Raw genomic sequence first — 23,102 nt, forward strand, 5'->3', positions numbered from 1 at the left:
GGGGTGTGGGAGCCCTGTGGCATTTGCTCCCATTGATTTGCCCCAGATGGCAGACAAAGCCTCACACTGCCCTCAGCCTCCCCACTTTCTCCTTTGAAGGACCAACTTTTCATGGTACTTGTCTTGATTGTTTTCATAGTGTTCAAATCTGTATTTTTGTATGTAGAGGGAAATAATTTTCTCAACACTAATCACTAATGAATATTGTCATGAAGGAGTTCTTGTTTAATAAATGGACATATAAAAATGTTTTAGTCTCTTCTTTCTTCCCAAAGGCTTTAGATCCCACTTCTGCAACAAGCTTGCTCTGTAGAGGTGACATGGAGCCACAGTCAACAGGCTGTAACCAGACCGTACAACAAGTGCCAGTTTGCCAGGCTTCAGGGCATTGCACAGCCTCTCTGCCTCTGACTACCCACGTGTTTGAGTGTGTGTTCAGTGACAATGAGCAGAATGCTTTGCTGCTTTCCATGTGCTTGGGCCTGAGCACTGACTAGGGCCCTCGTAGCAGCTGCTCTGAGGTCCCTTGCTCATGAAGCCCTAGGTTTTGACTGTCAGGACACCATCCTAACCAGGGTGTCTGCTCACCCTTTACTGCCTTGACTGTAGGATCGAGTAAAAGATGCTAACCTGATGTCCAGCAGAGATGAGTACTGCCTAGCCACTGACGTCAGCCATCAGGACTCACAGTGCCTGCTTGTGTTGAAATGGGCAGTTACTGTGGGCAGCGCGTGGGTTTCTCAGTCAGGCACACTCTGAACAGGTAGTCAGTTTGTTTTAATCCATTGTGGCATTCTTTTAGGGAGGGGATTCACATGCAAGGTAGGAAGGTTACAAATGCCCAAGACATGGGCCCAGAACTCTGGCTCATTCATGGGGCCTCTTGGGTCACAGAAAATGCCATTTGTTACATCACTTTTGAATAAAAAAAAAATTACAAAAAAGTTAGAAAACATCAAAGACATACACAGGGTCAGCCCCCAAGTGAACACAGAGAAGGCCCATGTCACCAGTGGACCTGCCCAGGTGTCCAAAGGAAGCACGTTGTCTTTTAGCAACCCCAGGAAGAGAGGGCTTGACTGGGCCCGCCCAGCCACTGTGACTTTGTCACTGCCTCTGCACTGTTGGCTCCCTGTCCGCTGGCCCTGGAAAACAGGTCTTGGGGCTCTTTTCTGGAAAGGTCTCAGACCCACAATGTAAGACTTGGCTAGTTAGGCTTCTCCCTGCTTCACAGTGAGGAGGAGGAAGACTCCTTGAACAAAGCTTCCTGAAAGTCATCTCAACAAAGTGCAGGTGTGAACAGGAGCACTCCATGCAGAGCCCACTGGGGCTGGGTGGGTCACCTGCTGTGGTTTCTGTCTGTCCCTGTAAGTGAAGGACAGCCCCGCCCCACCCTGTGCTGCCACATGAACTGCACTGACTGGCTCCATGTGATGTGTCTGCTTCTGTGGGGCAGTGAGGTTAAAAGGCTCAAGGTCTTTAGGACTGAAACGGGAGAACGTAGGCTATTCAGAGTGCCCTCGTGCTAGCTCAGCAGTCGAAGCCAGCACAGCCAGTTTGGAGTGTGAGGCTCAGGAGCGTAATCTCGAGAGACTGGCTCCTTGGTCTGCTCTCCCATGGGCATCCACTGCCATGCTCCTGTAGCCGCATCGGGACGGTATGGGTGGGAGGCTTAAGTGCTCCAGTTGCCAGGCGCAGACAGGCCTTCAGTCCGAGTCCGAGTCCGAGTTGGAATCATCTTCTGGAAGGAAAGTAGAGGATGCTGGCAATGGTCCCTGGAGCATGGGATAGGAGGAGGCACCAGCAGACTGCCAGCAGGAGTGCTGGGCCCAACCTCACCCATCTTAGCGGCAGGCTGGGCCCTGGAGCACAAGAGGATACAGAGCAGGCACTTGTGCTCAGCCCAAAGCTCAGATGCTTCCTCCCCAGGGGGTCCGGGCATGCCCAAGATGTCCCCTCTCACCTGAGGATGTTGGAATTGTATACCTGCACCCCTTTCTCTACCCTCATTCAGCAACGCATTTCTTGTCCCTGAACTAAAATACATTAGAAAATGGGCAATCTTTTTGTTTGTTTGTTTATAAAGCTATTTTATGGGTTTAGCCCTTTATATATTATTCTATATTGTGAAACGAATATAAAGCATTTTATCGTGTTAAAGTCAATTAGTGATGTAATTTTAAAGGCTCTTGGAATCTTACTGTTAAAGATTATTCTGTAGAACCTTCTGGAACCTCATGCCTCATAAGGCAAATCACTAGTGCCTGACCCTAGCACTGGTGGCTGTATTTTGATGCTCGTCACCTCCCTCCTCAAGCCCTGGTTCTTCTCCCTCATCCATTAGCCAGGGTTATATAAGTAGGACAAGTTTGCTATAGTCATAGCTAACATAAAGACCAAGAACACTTTTGCTGCAAAAACAATTGTTTTGTATTAGAACCACACAAAATATTCAAAATGCGTGTCTCCATGGACATTTATGCTCTGATCCCTGAGTTGGCTGACCAGCATTTGCTATAAGTCCCAAAGACTAGAAGACAACATCCAGGAGCATTTTAACCTGTTGGCCACACACCAGGGATGAGTTTGGAATGACATACATTTTTAGCAGCGGGACAGTGTCTGGGAATCCCAGTGGGAAGCTGGTGGCCCCTAAACCTAACCAATGAGGTCCTACTTCAGCCATTTGGTACTCAATGGGGAGGATCCTAGAGCCAAGACCAGCCCTGAGAGGAACTGTCTGTCTAGCCACAGCACTGCTGGCCAGCTCCAGAGAAGTACCTGGCACTTTCTTTGGGAAAAAGATCCAAACAAGCCAGGTAAGGGTTGCCATGAGTTTGAGACCTGCCTGGGCTATGAAGTGAGTTAGTTCTATGCCAGTTTGAGTTACACAGGTCCTGTTTCAAAAACAAACACCCAAACAAAAATCAAGCCACACTGTGCTTATGTTTGCCTAGGTACTGTGGGCTTCCAAACAGGAAAGAAGAAAGGGGAAGGACGGTCTAGTGGGTTGGTCCCAGATGGACTGGCATCCTGACTAGCTGCCCTGGGGACTTTAGGGTGTCCTGCAGGGCCAGAGGTCCAGGCATACACTCGCTTTGCCTTCCTGCTAGTTTGTAAAACATTCCCCACTTCCTTCAGCCTCAAACTAACCAAGTATCCCCAAGGAAGGGCAGATCTATCCTAAAAGTGATCATCGAGGTCCTTCAGAAACCACGCCACTCACCTCCTTCTGTCCTGTGGGCTGTGGTCTCGTTCACAGAGTCTCCTTGCTTGAGGAATTTGGCCACTTCATTAAAGATCAGGTAGAAGTCAATCGCAAACACAATTGTGGCAAAAAAGCCAAAAACCTGTGGGATACATGCATGGCATATGGCAGGGAACATGGACAGGATGGATGGAAACATCATGAGGACTCTGGGTTCGTGGACCAGGAGACTGGGCATATGCAAGCAGCACCGACAGAATGGCCCCACCAGGACTGATGGGCCGGCACAGCCTTTCTTGAGTTATGGCAGATCGAGGAGATGGGCTGTGAGCCTGCTAGACACAACCTCTCAACTCAGGACAGACTAAATTTTGAATTAGACTGGAAATGGCAGAGACCCACATAGGGACCCAGAGCCTAAGCAGGGGCAGGATATGCCCAGGCCCCACTGTAGAAGTGGGTGTCAAGAGGGATGGCCTGGCGCATCAGGGAAGGGGCACTGCTGGGTATGTCCCCCAGGGGGTAGGGCAGCCACTCACTCCAGCTGCTTTGTAAGCCCCGTCTGAGTATTTGGCGACAGCAGTGATGGAGATGACAAAGTAGATGAGGGCAGCAGTGACACAGCGCAGGAAGTCCTGAGGAGAGAGGGACATGTCCACACTGTTCTGACCTCCCACAATGTGGCAGAGCATGGGGACCCAACACCCTCAGCCCTAGCACCCGTGGAGTCCCTGTCCTGGCTCCACCTGCATGCCCTGGCCCTGATCTATTCCTCATGTGTCTTGTTCTGCAGGCCTCCAGCAGCTTATACTGCCCCATTCCTGGTCCAGCTGGATGTTCTCTGCCCTGTGGGTAGCAAATAGGGTGTATACTATGCTATATCTGGCTCTGCAGTTTGGCAAAAATGGGAAGTGGAGAAAGTCTAGCTTTCCAAGAGGCTTGGCTTTGCCACAGTGAGATCCATTTATGATCATAATCTCTGCTTAGTCCTCAAGGTGGGACTGCAATGAGGGCAACTATCACCAGTAGATGGATGCTGGAGATAAATTCTAGAGAGCAGAGTCCAAGCCTAGCCTCTGCTGCCTATTTTCTATGATGCATTTTATCCATTAAAGGGCATTCTCTCGGGACTGTCAGGCCTCAGGTGATCAAACAAGGGGACTGTAAAACCCTCTAGTGGTCAAACAAGGCCAGGTGCCAGATGACTAGAATCTGGGAAGCCCCACAAGTCCTCCGTTACCCCACCCTGCCACAAATGGCTTGAATGCCTGTGGCTGAGGCACATTCCTCCTCCAAGATTAGAACAACAGCTCCACCTGGTGGTCAGAAGCCTTCTTTGGGTGCCCAGCTTCACAGACCAACCAGCTCAGGAGGTCTTAACCACTTGCATCAAGTCCCACCATCCCAGTGCTGCTGGGTGGGCAGGGGTGGAAGTGTGAGGGTCCTGATTTAAAACTGCCCACTGTTGTTGAAAACAGCAGGGCTGAATTGTAGAACCCAGATTCTTCAGGTGATCCCCCGATCCTTACCATCATGGGCCAGCACAGGCCCTGCCATTTGTCATTCAGCTGCATGGCATCAGCAAAGAGGAAGTAAACAGCCAACAGAAACTCCAGCAGAGGTACCGTGAGGAAGGCAGATGCCGAGGCCACCACATAGCAGATGAAGGTAATGAATGAAAGACCCTGTGGAAGAGCAAAGAGAGTGGAACCCTCTTGCCACCCTCCAGTCCAGGACAGACCCCTGCTAGTACCTCATCTTGAAACCCTCCACCTCCCCCGACTCACCCCACAGGCCACCTTGTGGAGCTTCTCAACTCCTTTCCTGGCTCTACAATCCGACGCATCCAACAAGGCTGTGTCCACAAGGGGGCAAGCTGGAGCTAAAAGCTACTGCTTTCAAAAAGTCACACCTAACACCTAAGATGTGTACTTTTCACGAAAACCCTAACTTCCTTTAATGAGGACACGCATGCTGAAGTGGTTGAAGTTGAAATGTACTGATATCTGCAATTGAGTGTGAATGTGTAAAAACACAAGGGAGGTTGATGGACGCAGATGATAAAGCAGGCAGAGCAGTGTTAGCCACTGTACAGTTCAGGTGGTAGGTGCAGGGGTGTTAATGTAGATCTTTTGACACTCTTGTGCATGAGGCTAAAGATATAATGTAGCTCAGCTGGAAAGTTTCTTGCCTAGTACACACAAAGCTCTGGGTTCGATCCCAAGCACTGCATAAACCAGGCTTGGTACATGCCTAAGGTCCTTGAACTTGGGAGGTGTAGGCAGGAAGATCAGAGGTTCAAAGTCATCCTCAGCTTTATATAGAAAGTTTTAAGCAGCCTGGGGTCCATAAACCCCATCTCAACAAAATTCTAACTCCCTAGGAGACAGCATTGACACTGGGTCCCTGCTCTACCATTCAGATAGTGTGTATGAAAGGTGGGGCTAGCTATACTCTGTCTACAGAAGCCTGGCCCACGAAGCTGTAGTGTGGAAGATGCTAAGGTCGCTGGCTAGTCCTGCAGTCTTTGTGCATGGCAGGGAAACAAGATGAAGATGCTAGGTCAGAGGCTTTTGCAGCCCAGTTCTTGCTCATTCTTTCTAAGACTTCTATGCTCCTCAACACCACTCATGTGCCACTCAGCCTGTCTTTAAAAGGAGCAGACTTGGTGTCACCCAGCTAATAGGAGGGTATCACAATCCATACTTAGGGCATTAAAGGTCTTCATCTTCCTCGGCGCGTATATCTACCACTATGGCCGGGTTTGAGTCTGTCCGTGGCTCAGTAGTTTAAGGGGCCGAGAGGGGAAACTCGGATGTCCCGTAGGAAGTACTGTGGCTGCTTCAGACAAACGAACTGATCTCAAGGACCCCACTCCCACCCCTTTCCCTGAACACGCCATGGGGGAAGCTGAGCTTCACTTGGGAAAACAGGAAACAAGGCTTAGAGAAAGGCTTTTTGAGATTGTCAGGTCATCAGCCCCCACTGTATTTCCTTCCTAAAGGCTGCTCTTATGTCTCTCCTCTTTCTGTTTTCATTCCCCCCTTCAATTAAGTCTGACTGGTGAAACTCCCGCCCCATACACATAACACACCTTGAGTCCTGGTTTCTCATCCCCCAATTCTTGGTGGCCACTTCCCCTAGCTTCCTATCCATGTCAGACTCCCTACTTGCATGGGACCGAGGGGAGGAAGGACCGGGAGTGGCCTCTGTACCCTGTGAGCTCACTCCTTACCCTTCTTATTTCCCTAGGCCTGGATTTCTGGCATCTAGCTAAGGCTAAGGACATCTTGTGAATTCTGGCTGGCACTCACCCCTTCTCCATGAAGGGGTACTGGGTAGAATAGGACTGAAGCCTCCTCAATGCCCTGTGATTCAAAGCCCGCCCCCCCCTCCTGCCCCCGTGGCTTCCAGAGATGGCCAGTCTAAGAGTGGGCTCTAGGACTGCCTGATACCTCACTTAGGAACAAAGTATTGGATTCTACTGGTGACCTCAGGTTGGTGCCGTCTCCATGTGTCCTGGGGTACAAGGGAGAAGTCCTACGGCAGAAACCCTCCCATCTATTCTCAGGACCCCTCAATTGAGTCACCTGTCAAATTTCCTAGATGCGGTTAAAGACACTTTCGGTCTCTCTCATCCCTGCTCTCCCCCCCCCCCCCCTTAAGTGGGAACAGGTCAGATATCAAGTTGCTAGGGAAGATCAGATATCAAGTTGCTAGGAATCTAAGCAACAAGTGGCTGTCGCCATGGGCTGTTTCCTCCTTCCATTGTCCTTCCTCCCGCCCCTCTCACCATCTCCATAGGCCCCATGCCAGTTCCCGCCCCACACGCGATGATGCGGGAGTGTTGGGAGGACAAAGGAGACATTCCTAGTCGGGTGGGGACAAGCGGGAAGGAGGAAGGAGCGTGGCTGGGGAGGGAGGAAGAAGGGGATGAAGTCACCCCGCTGGCTCGCCACCCTGGGACAGCAGTCTGCCTGCACCTTCACTACGCAGCCCCGGCCTCACCCGCTCCCCGGGGGCTCGTCCCACTCCGCAGGATCCGCACCCCACAAGTGGCCGGGTCTCACCCAGGGAGGTGGGAGGGTGTGCAGAACGGGAGATCAAGGCTTGAAGGAGCCATGGGAGCTCAGGGCGGAAGCGATCGAGGTCACACAGCGGCCAGGCCACGGCGGCAGCAGCGACCAGGTCCCCAAACCCGCGTCCTCTGGTCCCTTTCGAGGGCCTCTCGGGCTGGAGAAGCCGGGAAGACCACGGCTCCGGCCTGACTTTGACTCGCGCTCAGCTAGAGAGAAGCCGTCGCAAGTTTGAGGGCGGTGGCCCAACTTTGCGCGCCTCTTCTGGGCTGGGGGTGCGGAGACCCGGCTTCGGGCACCCGGGGAGCCCGCGCACTCACCGACTCGGCCAGCAGGAGGCGGCCTTTGAGCGAGCAGAGGAAGGCGCGCGCGGGCAGCAGGGCGCGTAGCCCGGGCACTGTCCTGCCACTTTGGGGGCGGTTCGCGGACTCGGGATCGGGCTCCGGATCTGCGTCGCGGGGCCACATAGCGGCGCTCTTTGTCGAGCTCCGGCCTCACTGCCTCACCCAGTGTTCTGGAGGGAAGCGGAAACCCGCTGTGCGGAAGGAGAAAAAGTGGAGTTAAACTAGGCGGGGGGACTCATCCTCCGCTGCCCCGCCTCCACCACTTTCAATCCTCCTCCACTCATCTCCACCCACAACTGCCCCTCGGACCCTGCCCCGCCCGTCCCCCCGCCCTCCATTCTCCAACCACCCCTACAAAGTCACTGGGACACTGTCCCCTACCCATCCCTCCTCCCCCATCTTCCCATTCCCATCCCTGCCTCCCCCACTGCCCCTCTGACTCTACCCGGCCCGCCCCCAATCCTCCCCCTCTAGACCTAGTCCAGTCTGTTTCTCCCCGCCTTCCATCCTTCCACTTCCACCCTCTGCCCCTCACTACCCCTAGGATCCTCCCCCGCCCGGTCCTTCCATTCTCAGTTCTCCCTCGGACTCTGCCGCGCCCACTTCCCCATCCGTTGACACCCGCCTCCCTCCCCCCGCACCACACTGCCTCTCCGACCATCCGTGGCCCTTTATCCTCCAATCACCCCCACATTCTCCTCCTCCCTACTACCTCTCCCCCCACATTCCCGTCCTTCTCCCTGTCTCCCACATCCTCCTTTACCCGGCCCCACCTATCTTCTGCCCCATTCTCCCACCCCTTTCTACGCTGCCTTCTAGGGCCTACCTCCCCATCTCCCCCACTCCGCCCTGCCCCCTTGGAGTCTGTACCCAGGTCCTGCCAGTCCTCTCGGACCCCAACAGCCGGGTCTGCTTTGTGTTGCCTGCTGGCCTGGAGTCTTCTAGTATTGTTTGTCTCCTCACCCTATCTGGCGGACACAGACCCACTTATTACCTCCCTTGAGCGCTCCGGAGAGCGACTACCTGTCCCTGCTTGGCGCCTCTGCTCTGTCTAAGCTTGAACTAACTTTCTGCCCTACACCTTCCAGGAGCCTAGACATCTCTAGGGCAGGGACCCTCTACCTGGTCCTCTCCTGGCTCGGCTTTAACCAAGCCGTCAGCTCTTGCTGTGTCCTTCCCCACTCTCAGCTCCTCTCGGAGTTTCTCGGGTACTTCCCCAGCCACCCTCCCGCTGGTCCTTGGCTAGCCCATCTTCCTTCTTCTCGGCTGGCTCGGAGTTTCTCCGCCCCAGCCGTTTCCCTGGCCACACTCAGGTTCTCAGCCTCTCCTCCTTCCGGGCCTTTTTTTTTTTTTTAATTAGCTGCTGGAGGCTTGGGTTCTTCCTGTGCTAGACTAACCGGAGATCTGGGAATTGTCCTGGTCCTCCCTCAGTGTTAGCCCACCACCAAGGCTGTCTTGCCACCACTAAGCCCCACACTCCAGATCCCTGAATTGTTGTGGGGCTCTTTAAGAGGCCTCTGCTTTCTTCCTGGTCAGCCAGACATGCTTAAATCACTAATCACGCTCCCTTCCAAGGCCCCCTCAAGCAAACTGATGCTTCCTCTTGCCACAGGGCCCTTTGTACATCTGTCCCTTCTAAAGATGGGTGTGTGCGGGCACCTTCATACTCTTGTGTCTAGGTGCTGGTAGAGACCAGGGGTAGTCTCTTATTTTTTGAGACAATCTCTCACTGAACTTGGAGCGCATGGGATTTCCACAAGACTTACCTTACCTGGCCAATGAGCCCCAGATGTTCTGTTTCTGCCCTCCCAGAACTTGTATTGCCACTGTATGTGGGATCCAACTCAGATGCAGCTGAGGTCCTCATGCAGGAAGCACATTGTTACATGATCGTCTTTCCGGCTTCCACTTCTACCGTCTTACCTGATGAAGGTTTTCTCCACACTGATGGTAAGGCAGTGTGATTTCTTCAGGAAGACATTTCCTACATTCCCTTGTCCATTCAGAAGCAGTGCAAGAAAGGCAGGATGTGAGGAAGCCCCAGTGCTTAGGGTAGGGGGCAGGCTGCACCAGGTAGCCCTGAACAGGGTGAATCCCGACAGGGCTGGAGAGATGGCTCAGCATGGCTCAGCTGTTAAGAGTACTTGCAGCTCTTGCAAAGGTTCAGTTCCCAGCACCCACATGATAGCTCACAACCATCTGTATCAGTTCCAGGTCAAGAAGTGGCCCAATACCTCCTTCCGGCCTCTTTGGATGCCTCATAACATGGTACACTCATAACCATGCAGACAAAACACACATTAAAATAAAAAAGAAAATTAAAATAGGGCTCAGTAGCTAAAGGCTAGGCTCATAACCCAAAAATTAAATAACTAAAAATAAAAAGGAGTCCTGGGACTTGCAGGCTGGTTTAGAGAATAGCCAAGTGGCATTAAAAAGAAAAGAGGACATTGATCAGAGACTGGGGCAGGACTTGGGAGGATGAGACCCTGGTGCCCAGTTTTCACTCACAGTACCCAAGGAGGACATGGGAGGGTTCTAAGAGACCCACTTCTGATCTGTATTGGGAAAAACATGGCTGTAAATTGAAACTCAGTAATAAGGAAATGGACCAGAGATTCGACAGGTAACTTACCAGAGGAGAATGTTGAATAAATTAGCACATTGGAAAGGGCATGGGTGGTGGCTGGAGAGTTAGTTCAGCTGTTACAAGTGATTGCTGCTCAATATTGATGACTATAGTTCCAATTCCAGTACCCATGGGACAAGCCAGGCGTTTCTCCTGGTATTTTTAACTCCAGATCTGAGGTGGATAGAAACAGGGAGGTCACTAGGCCTTATTGGGTTCCAGCCTAGGGAAGAAACTGATATCCCTACATTCAGGGAGAGACTCGATCTCAAAGAATAGGCAGGGAGTGATGTAGGAGAACACTTGACGCCCCCTTCTGGCCTCCACATGCAGAGGCACACACACCTACACACATACTGTGAAGGTCCAAGGAAATGCTGGAAGAAGACCCCAGACTCAAATAGTATGTAAAAGCAAAAAGTGTTTTATTAATATTCTAGCGTACATACGGGGTTGTTCACTTGTGCAAAATGGCGACGACCCTGAGAGGAGCGTGTAAGCTCTTTTGAAGCACAGCTAAGGGGAGTTTTAGGGACAGTTAGGTCATCTCAGACATAATTGGTTAAGCAAGCACCATTACATTAGTATATTTTTAATTGGCTGAGATTTAGTCTTATCATTTTTGGACATATTTGTATAAGCTTGGGCAAGTTCAGACATGATTTAGAAGGGGGCTGCTGGATTTGTGCTTGAGACATTGGGAGGCTGGCTCAGGCCTTGTCTTTGAATGTAAGGGCCTTGTGGATAAATGGCCCTTTGTTGGAGAGATGCCTATTTTGTCCTTTTCAGAGAACTGAAACCTAAACTCAGTTGTGAGAGTTGGAGAGCTTAACCCCTTCAATACATGTGCCACACTCACACATACACATAGGTATGGATACACAAAAATAGAAAAGAAGCAGCTCAAACTCAACATCTGAATCAAAAATGTCTCCCATGGGCTCATGTTTTGAACAATGAGTCCCTAGCTTGTGGCACTATTTTGAAGACTGTGAAGCCTTTAAGAGCCTGGGACATGTTTGGAAGTAGATCACTAGGGGCAGTTCTTTGAAAGCTGTACGTAACCCTCTGATTTTAAATGCCGTGAGCTCCCGCTGTCATGGCTTCGCAGTGATGGACTGAAACCTCTCTGAAACCTGAACCAAACAAACTTTCCCTCCTTTAAGTTGGTTTTGTCAAGTATTTTGGTTGCAGGAATGTAAAAATGTGATTAAGCATAAAGGCATGCAATGAAACACTAAAACTGCCTGCTGAAATGGCATAAAGGGGTGTGGGGGGGGCGACACCACCAAGTAGAGAAGAACATGGGGAGAAACTGGAATTATACCAAAAAGGAGAGAACATCCATCAGACTTTCTTTTTCTTTTTTTTCTTTTTAAAATTTTGCATGTGTCTGTATATGGGGTATGCATGCATGGATGTGGGTACATATGTGTACATTCATCTCACGATATCAAGAGCTTTCCTTAGTTATTCACCTTATCCACTGAGGCAGGGTCTCTTACTTGAACTCTGTAAGAGTTCTTTTCTACTACTGTGATAAGACACTGTGACCAAGGCACCTTATAGAAGAGTTGATTTGGGGCTTGTGGTTTCAGACAGTGTCCTAGTCAGTGTTCTATTGCTGTGAAGAGACACGGTGACCAAGGTTTAACAAGCATTTAATTGGGGGCTTGCTTAGAGTTCAGAGAGTGAGCCCATGATCGGGATGGCAGCAGGCAGGCAGGCAGATATGGGGCTGAGAATTTACATCCTGATCTACAGGCAAGCAGAGAGAGGTGAGGGGTGGTTGGGTGGGAGACTGGCCCTGCTGTGGGCTTTTGAAACCTCAAAGCCCACCCCCAGTGACACTTCATCCTTCCCAAAGAATTCCACTCACTAGGGACTTAGTGTTCAGATATATGAGCCTATGGGGGGCCATTTTCATTCAAACCTCCACAGAGGCTTAGAGTTTGTGGTGGTGGAGTGGAGGTAGCCAGTGACAGGCAGCAAGGGCAGCAGCTGAGAGCTCACATCTTCAACCACAAGGAGGAGGCAGAGAGTGCCCTGGAGATGGAATGAGTCTTTTGAAACCTCAAAACCCACCTCTGTGGCACACCTCCTCATCCTTCCCAAACAGTTCCACTAACAGGGGACTACATATACAAATGTGTGAGCCCATAGATTCCATTCTCATTCAAACTACCTGGGAGTCTGGCTATCCCCTGTCAAGGAGACCCCTTGCACAGCAGGGCCTCCCTCCCACAAACCACACCCAAACACCTTTTCACAGAGATCCTTTATTAGGCAGGGAAGAGAAGTTAATGTGGCTGCTTTCTGACTCAGGCAGAAAAACAGCAGCAAATGAACTTGCAGGTGTAATTTTTCAGAGGAGAAGAAGGGGAGGTCTGTGTTAGAATGGGCTAGGATGTGGTAGTGTATTTTGATTGGGCGTGTTAATTACAAGGACCAAAGGGGGCTTTTGATTTCTAGACTTCAATATTTTGATAGCTAGACCTTGGCAGTCAGCCTTAGGAAGAGGAAGTGGCCAAATGAGGGAATAGACCTTGGGGGCTAGCTTTAAGAATGTTATCTAACAGTTTTTAGCAAGGCAGAGAAAATGGGAGAGAAGGGCAAGGCTGGCCAGAGACACAGGCTCGTGTGGGATAGTGTCCCTTCACCTTGCATCTGGGACTTTCCTTTGATCTTGGTGTCTGACTCCCTGTTAACTCTATACTGAGGGCTCTGTGTTCCTCGTGGTCACTGCAGTGGAGTTGCCCCTAGTTAACTTCTTGTTCTCTTTCTGAAACAGGTGGACGCTTCTGTAGAAGCAATCTCCACTTAGTCAGCTACAGTGAAATATAAATAAGCATGTGTGAAAAGACAATAGGACCTTAGACATGGTCCTCAAGGGATTGTGGGGAGGGAGGCAGTTGGCCTGATGTCACTCCCTTGTATCTGGCTAGTTTTGGTGGTCTCACACCTAGTCTTAAGCTCTCTTATTCATCCTCCCCTGTGTCCCAGGCTCTGCTGTTTTAGCCCTGGCATTTCCGTTGAACCCAGGCTTCTGTTTTCACTGTAACATATGTGAACAACTTGCAGTTTTCACCATGGGCCTTTCCCCTGGGAGTTCCTACATCAGTGTGGTATGTCCTTCTTTTATACCTGGCTTCTTTTGCTTAATCTGTGAGAGTTAATCATGTTATTCTCTCAGCTGGTAATTCTTTATACTCCATTTTTGTGAAGGAAGCACAGTCTTTTAGAACATTGGCATCTTTCTAGGTTTTTGTCTATTTGGAATATTCTAGTATACCATTACTCTTGGCTGGGTACTCAGGAGAAGCATTCATGGTTACCCAGAAGAACAGTATGGGCATCTGTTGATGGCTTTAACCAAGAGCCATCTCTCTTGTCCCCGAGCTTTCTTTCTATGAAGAAAATGCCTCTTCAAAACTCAGCCTTGGCCTGTGGATTTCCCTTTTTGAGTTCCTGAGACAAGGACCTGGAACTAACTCCTGTGTTATGCACGCCTGAGATGAGAAAGTGTGAGAAAGTCTGCTGTGCATGCCGAAGAACACCATTAGTTCCTTTCTCCGTTTCACTCTTAGGACTCCAGGCTTCTACTTACACATCTCCTTCCTTGGATGTCTGTTGGAGTCTTCACTCTTCCCTCAGGAGGATGAAACCCTTTCAGGGTGGGTAGAACCTCTAGTGCAGTGGTTCTCAACCTGGGGGTTGTGACCCCTCTGGGGCCTTTCCCTTAGCACCGAGATTTCCAGGAGTTTCTGTGGGATGAAGAGCACTGGACAAATGTTGTCCAACTTTTAGCACAAAATCCATTTAAAGAGAAATTTTCTTTCCAAGAGGTGTTTATTGATGGAAAAGAAAAGTAGGCTAGAAAGCCGAAAAGGGGAGAGTGTAGAAAGGCCTGGCCGTAAAGCTGGCTGCCATTCCTGACCACGGGTGTCGCCGTCCAGTCACATCTTCTTGTCCTGTTTGTCCTCCATTTCATGCCTCCCCTCCTTCTCCCTCTCTCTTTGCTTTGCCTACTCTCCTCTATGGTAGTTGTCTCCAAAGGTCAGTTGGGTCCCTTCTTGCTTCTGAAGTATTTGAATTGAAGACATATGTCGATAAAAGCGAAAAATGCAGCAACTGCCATAAGAATCTAGGGAAACAAGTGGGTCTTCATTATTTTGACTGTCCACCTAGAAGGCAGGCACAGATTCCATTCTTGGTCTCTCATCTGAGGTGATGCACAGTGTACCCCCAAAACACCTCGATCCTAGACCCTCCTTCTGTCTGCCCTCCCTGGTTTCATGCCCAGTGTCCCCATCATCTTTCTTTTTCCTTTCTTTTCACATACACGAGAGTCACAGGTGACTTGGCTGCCTTCCTAGACACCATGTTTAAAAATGTGTGTTCTGCATTAGAAACATTTACCAACTTCTTAAATTTGCTTTGACCCCAAGCTTTGTTTGTTTGAGACAGGGTCTCATATACCCCAGGCTGGCCTTGAACTTACTATTGTACCAAGGATGGCTTTGGACTTTGGCTCCTCTGCCTCTACCTCCTGAGTGCCAACATTATGGATAGGCATGAGGTACTACAGTAGGTTTTTGCAGTGTCATAGATCAGGCTAGACCAGCACTCTATAGACTCAGCAGCAGTCTAGCCCATGATCCCAGGATTTTTGTGACAGTGATTTAGGAAACCCACAGCTCAAAAGAAACACCTCACCATAGCAGTTAGATAGGGCTCTTGGATCACTCGTTTAGTCTTCAAAGAAAAAGCAATGCCGCCTCCGAGGAACACACAGGAGAAGAGGTTGTTGAAGATTTCCTGAAAGTGGGAGAGATAAGCTGGTCTTAGATAGCTGTTCTTTTCATTTTTCCAAAGAATTTTATTTGTAATGTTTTTACTAGCTCATATTAGTTATACAGAATGATGGGCTCATTATGTTTTATTTAGTAATTTATTTATTTCTACTTTATTTGTATTGGTGTTTTTCCTGCATGTATTTCTGTGTGAGGTTTTCAGATATTGGAGTTTTTGCACCCCAAAAACAACACAGTATCCTCCATGTAACCATGTTCAAATGCCCCCCTCCACCCCAATAATTTAAAATAAATATGCAGAGGCAAATATGTTTCTGGCCAAGCAGATCAACCAGCGGCTCCCTGCTGGCCTCTGTGAGTGGAGCACACAGTCCAAACTTAACTGCTGTCTGCCCAGGTGAGCCACAAGATACCATCTTGCCTAAAACACCAGGGATCTGGTGCCTATCAGTAGTCATATAAATAAATGCATAGGCTACTTGATGGTATCTCTGTTCGGTACTTCCCCTCATCATTTCTGTACTCTCCTCTCTGGAGCTTCCGTGAGCAGTATTGCTGCTGCCAGGAGGCTCTCTGACTTAACTCTGGGAGCCTTGCTGCTCCCTCTACACCCAACCCTGCCTTACCCCCTGGACCACCTTCCTTGATTGCTTCCTCCTTCATCATTTTTTTCTTTTCATTCCTTGGGGATTTGGCCTTCCTTTACCACATACAAGCTTTCTTCTCCCAACACAGAATAAAACCAACCAAAATTCTATGTATTTGCGCCCCTTGTCCCATTTTCTATTAGTTGTGTTTTATCTTAGAGTGTCCAAATTTTAAATTGTTTTTAATTTTTTTTTTTTTAAAGATTTATTTATTTATTTATTATGTATACAACATGTATGCCTGCACACCAGAAGAGGGCGCCAGATCTCATTACAGATGGTTGTGAGCCACCATGTGGGTGCTGGGAATTGAACTCAGGACCTCTGGAAGAGCAGTCAGTGCTCTTAACCTCTGAGCCATCTCTCCAGCCCCAATTGTTTTTAATTTTAATGGGATGTACAATTTCTTCTGCCAATATTCCTAGGTACTCTCATTGAATGTTCTGTCCAACTTTCTTTTACAAAAAGGTTTGCTTATTTTTATTTTATGTGTATAAGTGTGTTGTCTCCATGTACGTGATCATACCAAATGTGTGTAGTGCCTGAGAAGGCCAGAGAGGGCATTGGATTCCCTGGAGTTACAGCAGCTTGTGAGCTGCTTGGGTGCTGGGAACCCAACCTGGGTCCTCTGCAGAAGCAGCCAGTGCTCTTAACTGCTTAGCCAACTCACCAACTGCTGTCCCAGGTTTTCAATGCTACCTCTGTCATATACAAGTTGCAGTATGTATATAAGTCTGAATTCTCTGATCTATTCCTACATTAGTATACTATTATAAAATACAATAGGCTGGGTGCCTTAAACAACAGATGTTTATCCTCTCAGAGTTCTGGGTCTGGAAGGACCAAGAGCAAGGTCCCAGAGCACTCTCCCTGGCTGGAGACAACTGCCCTTCCCTCTTTATCTTCATATGACCTTTCATACAACCTGTCTCTTCCTGGAATGATACTAATCGTTTTTGGATCAGAGTCCCAACCATAAGTTTTCTGTTTATTTTTAGTTGCTTCCTCAAAGGCCCCATCTCAGGATATAAATCCAGGGAGGACACAAACATTCCACTGGTAACAATTCCATTAGTTAATCCACGATCTAGCACCACATCTTAGGGTAAATCTGGTATCTGGTTGGGAAAATCCATTCCTTGTAGTTCTTTTCATTTTTCCAAAGAATTTTATTTGTAATGTTTTTACTAGCTCATATTAGTTATACAGAATGATGGGCTCATTATGTTTTATTTAGTAATTTATTTATTTTTACTTTATTTGTATTGGTGTTTTTCCTGCATGTATTTCTGTGTGAGGTTTTCAGATATTGGAGTTACAAGTTGATAGCTTGGAGACAGTTGATAGCTGCCACGTAGGTGCTGGGAATTGAACCTGGGTCCTCTGGAAGAACAGTCAGTGCTCTCAACCATCTCTCCAGCTTCCCCATTATATTTTTATACATGTATATAAAGTAATCAATCACATTACCTCCCTCTCCCTGTCACCTTCTCTTTGTCTGTCTTCCCACTTTGGCTACTCTACTTCTTTCCAACTATCCTCACCTCCTTCCTCTTGTTACAATGCATTTGGCATCCTAGGACACTCCGTTGCATGTACTATGCATACATATTTCTCTCTGAACAATGCACCTAACAACCTGTAAGCAACCTGGGACCCCACCTGCATCAAACTATTAGTGGAGTAAGTTTCTCCTCCCCTTAATGACTTGGACAATTTCTACCCAAATTGATTCAGTACTGTGGAGGGGGATATGGAAGGTAGGAGTGCTGATCTGGCCTAAACTGGTTTTGGGCACATGTGCAATAAGCTAAAACTGTGTTTTCAAGAGAACTTTTAGGAAGAATCCCCTATTTACTGTCTTATGACTATGCATATTTGGAGTTGCATATGATTAAAATCAGATGCATTATGGGAAGGTATATGCCCATGAGCAAGGGCTTATATAGTCCAAGCCTATTAGTCTTAATAGAGAACCACCCAAATTACACCCTTTGTAAGCAAACTCCTCCCACACTTGAACCCCATAAAGGAAGTCCCAAACAACAACTGAAAGAGGCCCCAAGCAATAACTGGGGCCCTTGATTACCTTCACTTGGGTAGCTGCTATCAGTCTTGACTGTGTATCTGCCTGTTCAATGGCTGCACTTTGAACAGAGATTACTGCTTACTTTGCAGTCTCTGTGGGCTTGAATAGGAGGCTAAGAAGCCAAAAACACCTTGCCAGACCTCCACCACCAGTAACAGTATAGCCTAACCTGGCCTCAAACTTGCTATGTAACTGAGGCTGGTTTTGAACTTCTGATCTCTTGCCTCAACCTTCCAAGTGTTAGAACAGAGGTGTATGTCACCACATCTGGTGGCAGATGCTTCATTTATTTTCAGTCATATCTTAGCATATGGATTTGAACCTGAATTCTTTAGCTGTCTGGTAAGTTAAAATGTCCAATGCCCTCTTACTATTATTCAGCAGTTTCTTTCTTTATTAAACATTCTCATGGCCGGTGATGGTGGCACATGTTTTAATCCCAGCACTCAGAAGGCAGAGGCAGGCAGATTTCTTGAGTTCAAGGCAAGCCTGGTCTACAGAGTGAGTTCCAGGACAGCCAGGACTGCACAGTGAAACCCTGTCTTGAAAACCAAAACCAAAACCAAAAACCCAACACAAAGACAAACAAAACAACAACCAAACATTCTCTTGGTTGCTCGAAGTTACAAGTAAGATTTCTGAAAAGTTTGTTGCCAGTTTTTCCCCAGTTTAACTATTGCTACTGTGGAGGGACAAAGTTTTGGGTTTCTATATTATGCCATATTTAGATGATGTCAGTTTCATTAAATGTAAGTTCTTGGTTTTGATCACTTTAAATGTTTCTTCTCCAGTCTCTAGTATGGAATTCTGATTTTGTATTCTGTGTCTCATCTTCTCCTTCATGTTCCTTCTGTTTGTCTTTCAGGGCTAGTTCTAGATAATCCTCCCACACCTGTCAACTCCTTCATTCTCTCTTGAGTTGTGTCAGATCTGCTCACTCATTCTGTATGTGTATTCATTTGTATTTATTTTATATGCATGAGTGTTTTGCCTGCATGTGTACATGTGTATCACATGTGTGTAGGTGAGTGGAGGCCAGAAGAGGGTCAGATCCTCTGAAAGTCAAGTCACAGGAGGCCAAAAGCCACGTGATATGGGTGCTGGGAACTGAACCCAGGTCCTCTGTAAGAGCAACAAGTATTCTTAACTACTGAACAATCTCTCTAGAGACATTCCAACTCCCTCAACAACTCTTTGTTTAGACAAGGTCTTGCTTTGTCTCAGGCTGGCCTCAAAGTCACTCTGTAGTACAGGCTGGCCTTGAACTCTTGAGCCTCCTTCCTCAGCCTCCTGAGTGCTGGGATGACAGATTGTGCTACCACACTGGGCCCTGATCTGATTTTAACTCATCTGTTCACATTTTTACTTCAAGTATTATATTTTCTATTGTAGACATTAAACTACACACTTTAAAAATTGTTTATTCTGTCCCTATAGTCTTTTTGTTGTTGTTTTTTTTCAATACAGAGTTTCTCTATGCAGCCCTGGCTGTCCTGGCACTGGCTCTGAAGTCTAGGCTGGCTTCTAACTCAGACATCTGCCTGCCTCTGCCTCCCAAGTGCTGGGATCAAAGGTGTGTGCCACTACTGCCCAGTGTTATAGTCTTATTTTTATCTGCAATCATTTAAACAGCATTATGTTCTCACATCACAGTTCATCTATGGTCTCTGAGTCTCAGGATTCTATTCTTCCAACTTGTTTCAATTATTTATCTTTTGATACCACATTTTTGCTATGAGTCCAGGATGGCCTTGAAATCAGTTTTCCTGTTTTGGCTTTTGAGTGTTAGGATTATAGACATATCCTATGGAAACACGGACCATGTGTGCCAATTTTTGATTCTTAGTTTGGAGCATTTTTAAAAGACCAAGTGTATCACAAATCACATGCTTTGGCTGTGGTTCTGCATTTATTTCTGTTATGAGTTCATAGGATGTGATTAGAACATCATCAGCCCAAGGCATGTGTTTTCTAGACTCTGGGCAGCAAAAAAATTCAGATTCCAAATCTATGCAAAGGAAAGCCCTTAGCTTTCCCATTCTCAAAGAAAACCCAGGCCTCCTGTCCCCACTCCCACAGGTCAAGTATAGACCGATGTTTCCTGCTTCTTTGTGCTGGCAGTGTGTGTATGTCTTCCTTCTCCATCTTTCCTCTATGGATGCAGTATTCTCCAGGTGCTGGCTTGATTTCTTAGGCCTCTGCTTGGCTTTGGCTTAAGGCCTTGTGCTGGCTTGTTTTACGTCCACTTGACATGAACTAGATTCAACAGAGAGGAGGGACCCTCAATTGAGAAAATGTCTCCAAAGATCCAGCTCGGGGGCATTTTCTTAATTAGTGATTGATGGGAGAGGGTCCAGCCCATTATGGGTGATGCCATCCCTGGGCTGGTGGTCCTGGGTTCTATAAGAAAGCTTGCTGAGCAAAGCATGGGGAGCAAGACAGAAGCAGCATTCCTCTATGGCATCTGCATCATGTCCTGTCTCCAGGTCCCTGTCCTGCTTAAGTTCTTATCCTGACTTCCCTTGATGATGAACTGTAATGTAAAAGTATAAACTGAATTAACTCTTTCCTCCCTAAGTAGCTTTGGTCATGATGTTTTGTCTCAGCGATAAAAACCTAAACTAAGACAGGCCTCATCTCCTGTCTTGAGAGTATTTGAAAATCCCTATCTCAAGTTCCTGAGATGGTACCTCATGAGTCACTCCCAACAATCTACAGCTTGTATTGTCACTACTCCCGTTTTCCATCTCGAGAACCTTTGCATCTATCTCTATTCCTTCCCTCTTCTTCCTCCTTCTCCTCCCTCCATTCCTTCCTCTCTCCCTCACTCCCCCTTTCTTCCCTCATTTCTCTTCCTTCCTTCTTTCTAACTAGGCTGTTTAGTAAAAGCAATATTGGTTACATTTCCATCACTATGTTTATGTTAAATAGAGGAGGATTGACTTTCATGGTTTGGTGGAGTTATTTTACTGAGTCTTTTCAGTCTCTTCACTGGACACATAGTCTCCATCTTTTTGTCTTCTGTGGGTTCTGTTTCCAAGAGTTTTCATTTTAGTTCCATCTCCTTCCTTCCTGTACTGAAGGTCTTCATGAGGACTGATGGATCCCTGGACACTAACAGCTTTTAACAAAAGGGCAGATAGGTAGGTGATCACAGCTATCAGAAGCATATTTCATTAAGTTTTGATTTTTTTTTTTCTTTCTTGCTATTTACTAGTTGTGTTGAGTTGAAGGGCAGGTTATTTGACTTTTGGCAATTCACTTGCTGGTTTGTAAGGGTAATGAAATGGGGGAACAGAGGTCTCTAGAGGTGGGTAATGAACAAAGGGAGTTGGAAGCTGAGGTGTTAATTGGCTATGAGGGAGTTAGGTGGGTACACTTGGTGATTCCATTAAGTGAGGTGAGAGAATTTGATTCATGAGCCCTAAGACACAATGGCAAGAAGTTTACATGAGTTCAATCTCCGTACAGATTGTAACAGACCCTGAGGTACAGATAAAGGACTAAAGGAATGGACGCTTGAGTGACTTACCAAGCTCAGCCTTACCCATTGGGTGACTATTTCAGGTTGACCATGCTTCTGAAACATTCTTTATTTTCATCAGAGACCTGATATTGTTTTAGTCATGCTTGAATTTTTGCTTCACTTTACCTTACTGGTTTATGCAGAGTTTGATTTTCTTTTTTGAATCTTGGAATGATATTCCAATGAGATGTATACCAGCAAAAGCATCAGCAGAAATGGCTGGTTGTTACAGCCTTCCCTATTTGTGAGGCTAGCAAAGCCTCGGTGCCTATTTCTGTGACCCAACACAGGCAGGTTTGGGGATCATTTCTGCCTGGCTTCCCCTCTACAACCCAACTTCCCAGCCTGAGCACCGGTAGAGGAGGCAAGGTTGTCTTTTTCCAGGAGGTAGAATGTGATTGGCACCACCTTTCCTAAAGTCTTTACGTACAGTGACAGGCCAGAAGATGAAGGGCATGTATCTGACGATGGCGAAGGTGTAGAGGAACATGAAGAAAGCAAAGATGGATATTTCCATAGTGAGGACCAGGATCATGATGGGGTTTGTGGCCACTTTTTCAAAGAAGTGTAGCCCAGCAATCAGGCAGCCCTAGGTGGAAAAATACATACATCTGAGCTGCTGCAAGGACTCTCCCCGACTTCTGAGGCCCTCTCCTCCACAGACACCCCTAGAATTCCAATCCAGCTTACCACACTCACGATCTTGACCACGGCGTGTCCCCCGAGCCAGAAATCTTTATTGCAGTCTTTGATTTCCCACTTGTAGCGTTTAAACCCCTTTCTTGTGCCCACCCCATCCTTGGGCTGTACTTTGTGCTGGCCAGGCACTGCCATGGTAAGCAGTAGTTCTCAATTTCTCGGGGCTCAGACTTGCCTGCAGTCCTTGAACAGGCCCAGCTCAACAGAGAGCCTGGTGTCTTCAGACCTGTTCAAGGGCGGCGCTCAACTGACCGCTGGGACGGCAGAATTCTAACGCTTATGGTTGGTCAGCGCGAGCACCTCATCTCATGGACCCGCAGGATTGCGTCGACCCTGGCAGAGGCCTGAAATTCCCACCCTCCATGCAGCAACTTGCACTAAGCCCCACTGGTTCTAGCGAGGCCTTACTTGAACCGGAGTCCCAGTTGTGTGGCTATTGCTCCCTGAGGTCCTGGCTCTCCCGACCTCCTGGGGCAACCTTGTGGAGGAGTGGGAGGGGTAATGCGACTTTTAGACAAGGCCACACGAGGAAGCAGAAGTGTTGCCGACTTCACAGCCCTGTCTTTATAGTCACACACATGGGCTTGGGAGCTCATGATGGCCTGGAGGGAGTGATTATGCTTGGAGCCTATGCTAAATGCTGGGTGACTTCAGCGTAGCTTCTGCCTCAGTGGGGCGGTAGAGAGTTTAGTTTTCATTCCCAGGGCTTTTTTCCATGTTATTCATGTTTTTGATGACCAATAACGCATCGATGAGACACAAGATTGCTGCTGAGAGGCACAGGATCTGTCAGACACAACAGGGGTGGGAAGTAACGGTCAGATTACTTTGCAACTAGCACAGCGTCCATCTCTCATTCCTATTCCTATCCGAGGAGGTCAAGAGCTGCAACAGTCCCTCCTGACTGCTGTAGGTCCGGTTTGTCTTTCCAAGAGAAAGGGAAACATTGGAGTTTGCTGCCCACAGTGTCCTGATCCTATGACTTGCTACTATAACAGTGGTTCCCAACTTGTGGGTTGTGACCCCTTGGACCTAATGACCCTTTCACAGGGGTGGCCTAAGATGAGTGG

At 47.9% G+C, this 23,102-nt stretch overlaps 3 protein-coding genes and 1 long non-coding RNA gene across 6 annotated transcripts in view; all 4 read right to left on the bottom strand.

Annotated features, from left to right (window-relative positions):
- Positions 1 to 762: 762 nt before the first annotated feature.
- Positions 763 to 8,906, bottom strand: Cmtm3 (CKLF like MARVEL transmembrane domain containing 3). Of its 3 annotated transcripts, XM_059264239.1 has the most exons (6): positions 8,751 to 8,906; positions 7,605 to 7,819; positions 4,738 to 4,893; positions 3,748 to 3,843; positions 3,227 to 3,350; positions 763 to 1,741 (listed from the first exon to the last, which is right to left on the bottom strand). In XM_059264239.1, exons 2-6 carry the CDS (start codon positions 7,749 to 7,751, stop codon positions 1,707 to 1,709), a joined length of 558 nt encoding a protein of 185 aa, XP_059120222.1. In that variant the 5' UTR covers positions 7,752 to 7,819; positions 8,751 to 8,906; the 3' UTR covers positions 763 to 1,706. The 3 variants fall into 3 exon arrangements, with proteins under 3 accessions (XP_059120222.1, XP_059120223.1, XP_059120221.1); XM_059264240.1 differs by lacking the exon at positions 8,751 to 8,906 and having other exon boundaries at positions 763 to 1,738; positions 7,605 to 7,910; XM_059264238.1 differs by lacking the exon at positions 8,751 to 8,906 and having other exon boundaries at positions 7,605 to 7,904.
- Positions 8,907 to 14,087: 5,181 nt separating this feature from the next.
- LOC131911844 (CKLF-like MARVEL transmembrane domain-containing protein 2A) lies at positions 14,088 to 22,294 on the bottom strand. Its single transcript, XM_059264249.1, has 4 exons — positions 22,024 to 22,294; positions 21,764 to 21,922; positions 14,974 to 15,075; positions 14,088 to 14,401 (listed from the first exon to the last, which is right to left on the bottom strand). Exons 1-4 carry the CDS (start codon positions 22,165 to 22,167, stop codon positions 14,315 to 14,317), a joined length of 492 nt encoding a protein of 163 aa, XP_059120232.1. The 5' UTR covers positions 22,168 to 22,294; the 3' UTR covers positions 14,088 to 14,314.
- On the bottom strand, positions 19,698 to 21,757 carry LOC131911847 (uncharacterized). Its single transcript, XR_009379440.1, has 2 exons — positions 21,340 to 21,757; positions 19,698 to 20,928 (listed from the first exon to the last, which is right to left on the bottom strand). It is a non-coding gene; the product is annotated as an uncharacterized LOC131911847 (long non-coding RNA).
- A 142-nt stretch (positions 22,295 to 22,436) lies between the features above and the next one.
- The window catches only part of LOC131911842 (CKLF-like MARVEL transmembrane domain-containing protein 2), a 60,882-nt gene continuing 60,216 nt past the window's right edge, over positions 22,437 to 23,102 (bottom strand). The window contains exon 4 of the mRNA XM_059264245.1: positions 22,437 to 22,818. Coding sequence (XP_059120228.1) covers positions 22,720 to 22,818 — 99 coding nt within the window. The 3' untranslated portion in view covers positions 22,437 to 22,719. The remainder of the gene's footprint in view (positions 22,819 to 23,102) is intronic.

This window comes from Peromyscus eremicus, chromosome 5 (genome assembly GCF_949786415.1).
Source record: "Peromyscus eremicus chromosome 5, PerEre_H2_v1, whole genome shotgun sequence".
Taxonomy (NCBI): Eukaryota; Metazoa; Chordata; class Mammalia; order Rodentia; family Cricetidae; genus Peromyscus; species Peromyscus eremicus.

What these genes read in the sequence shown, in the direction of transcription:
- Cmtm3 (XM_059264239.1), bottom strand. Translation starts at nt 7,751, where the DNA reads ATGTGGCCCCGCGACGCAGATCCGGAGCCCGATCCCGAGTCCGCGAAC. An exon ending in GCCTCCTGCTGGCCGAGTCG is followed by an intron (nt 4,894 to 7,604) that starts GTGAGTGCGCGG and finishes GCTCTTCCACAG; the next exon opens with GGTCTTTCATTCATTACCTT. An exon ending in GCCTGTGCTGGCCCATGATG is followed by an intron (nt 3,844 to 4,737) that starts GTAAGGATCGGG and finishes CTCTCTCCTCAG; the next exon opens with GACTTCCTGCGCTGTGTCAC.
- LOC131911844 (XM_059264249.1), bottom strand. Translation starts at nt 22,167, where the DNA reads ATGGCAGTGCCTGGCCAGCACAAAGTACAGCCCAAGGATGGGGTGGGC. An exon ending in TGGTCAAGATCGTGAGTGTG is followed by an intron (nt 21,923 to 22,023) that starts GTAAGCTGGATT and finishes TTTTCCACCTAG; the next exon opens with GGCTGCCTGATTGCTGGGCT. An exon ending in TCATCTTCTGGCCTGTCACT is followed by an intron (nt 15,076 to 21,763) that starts GTACGTAAAGAC and finishes TCCCACTTTCAG; the next exon opens with GAAATCTTCAACAACCTCTT.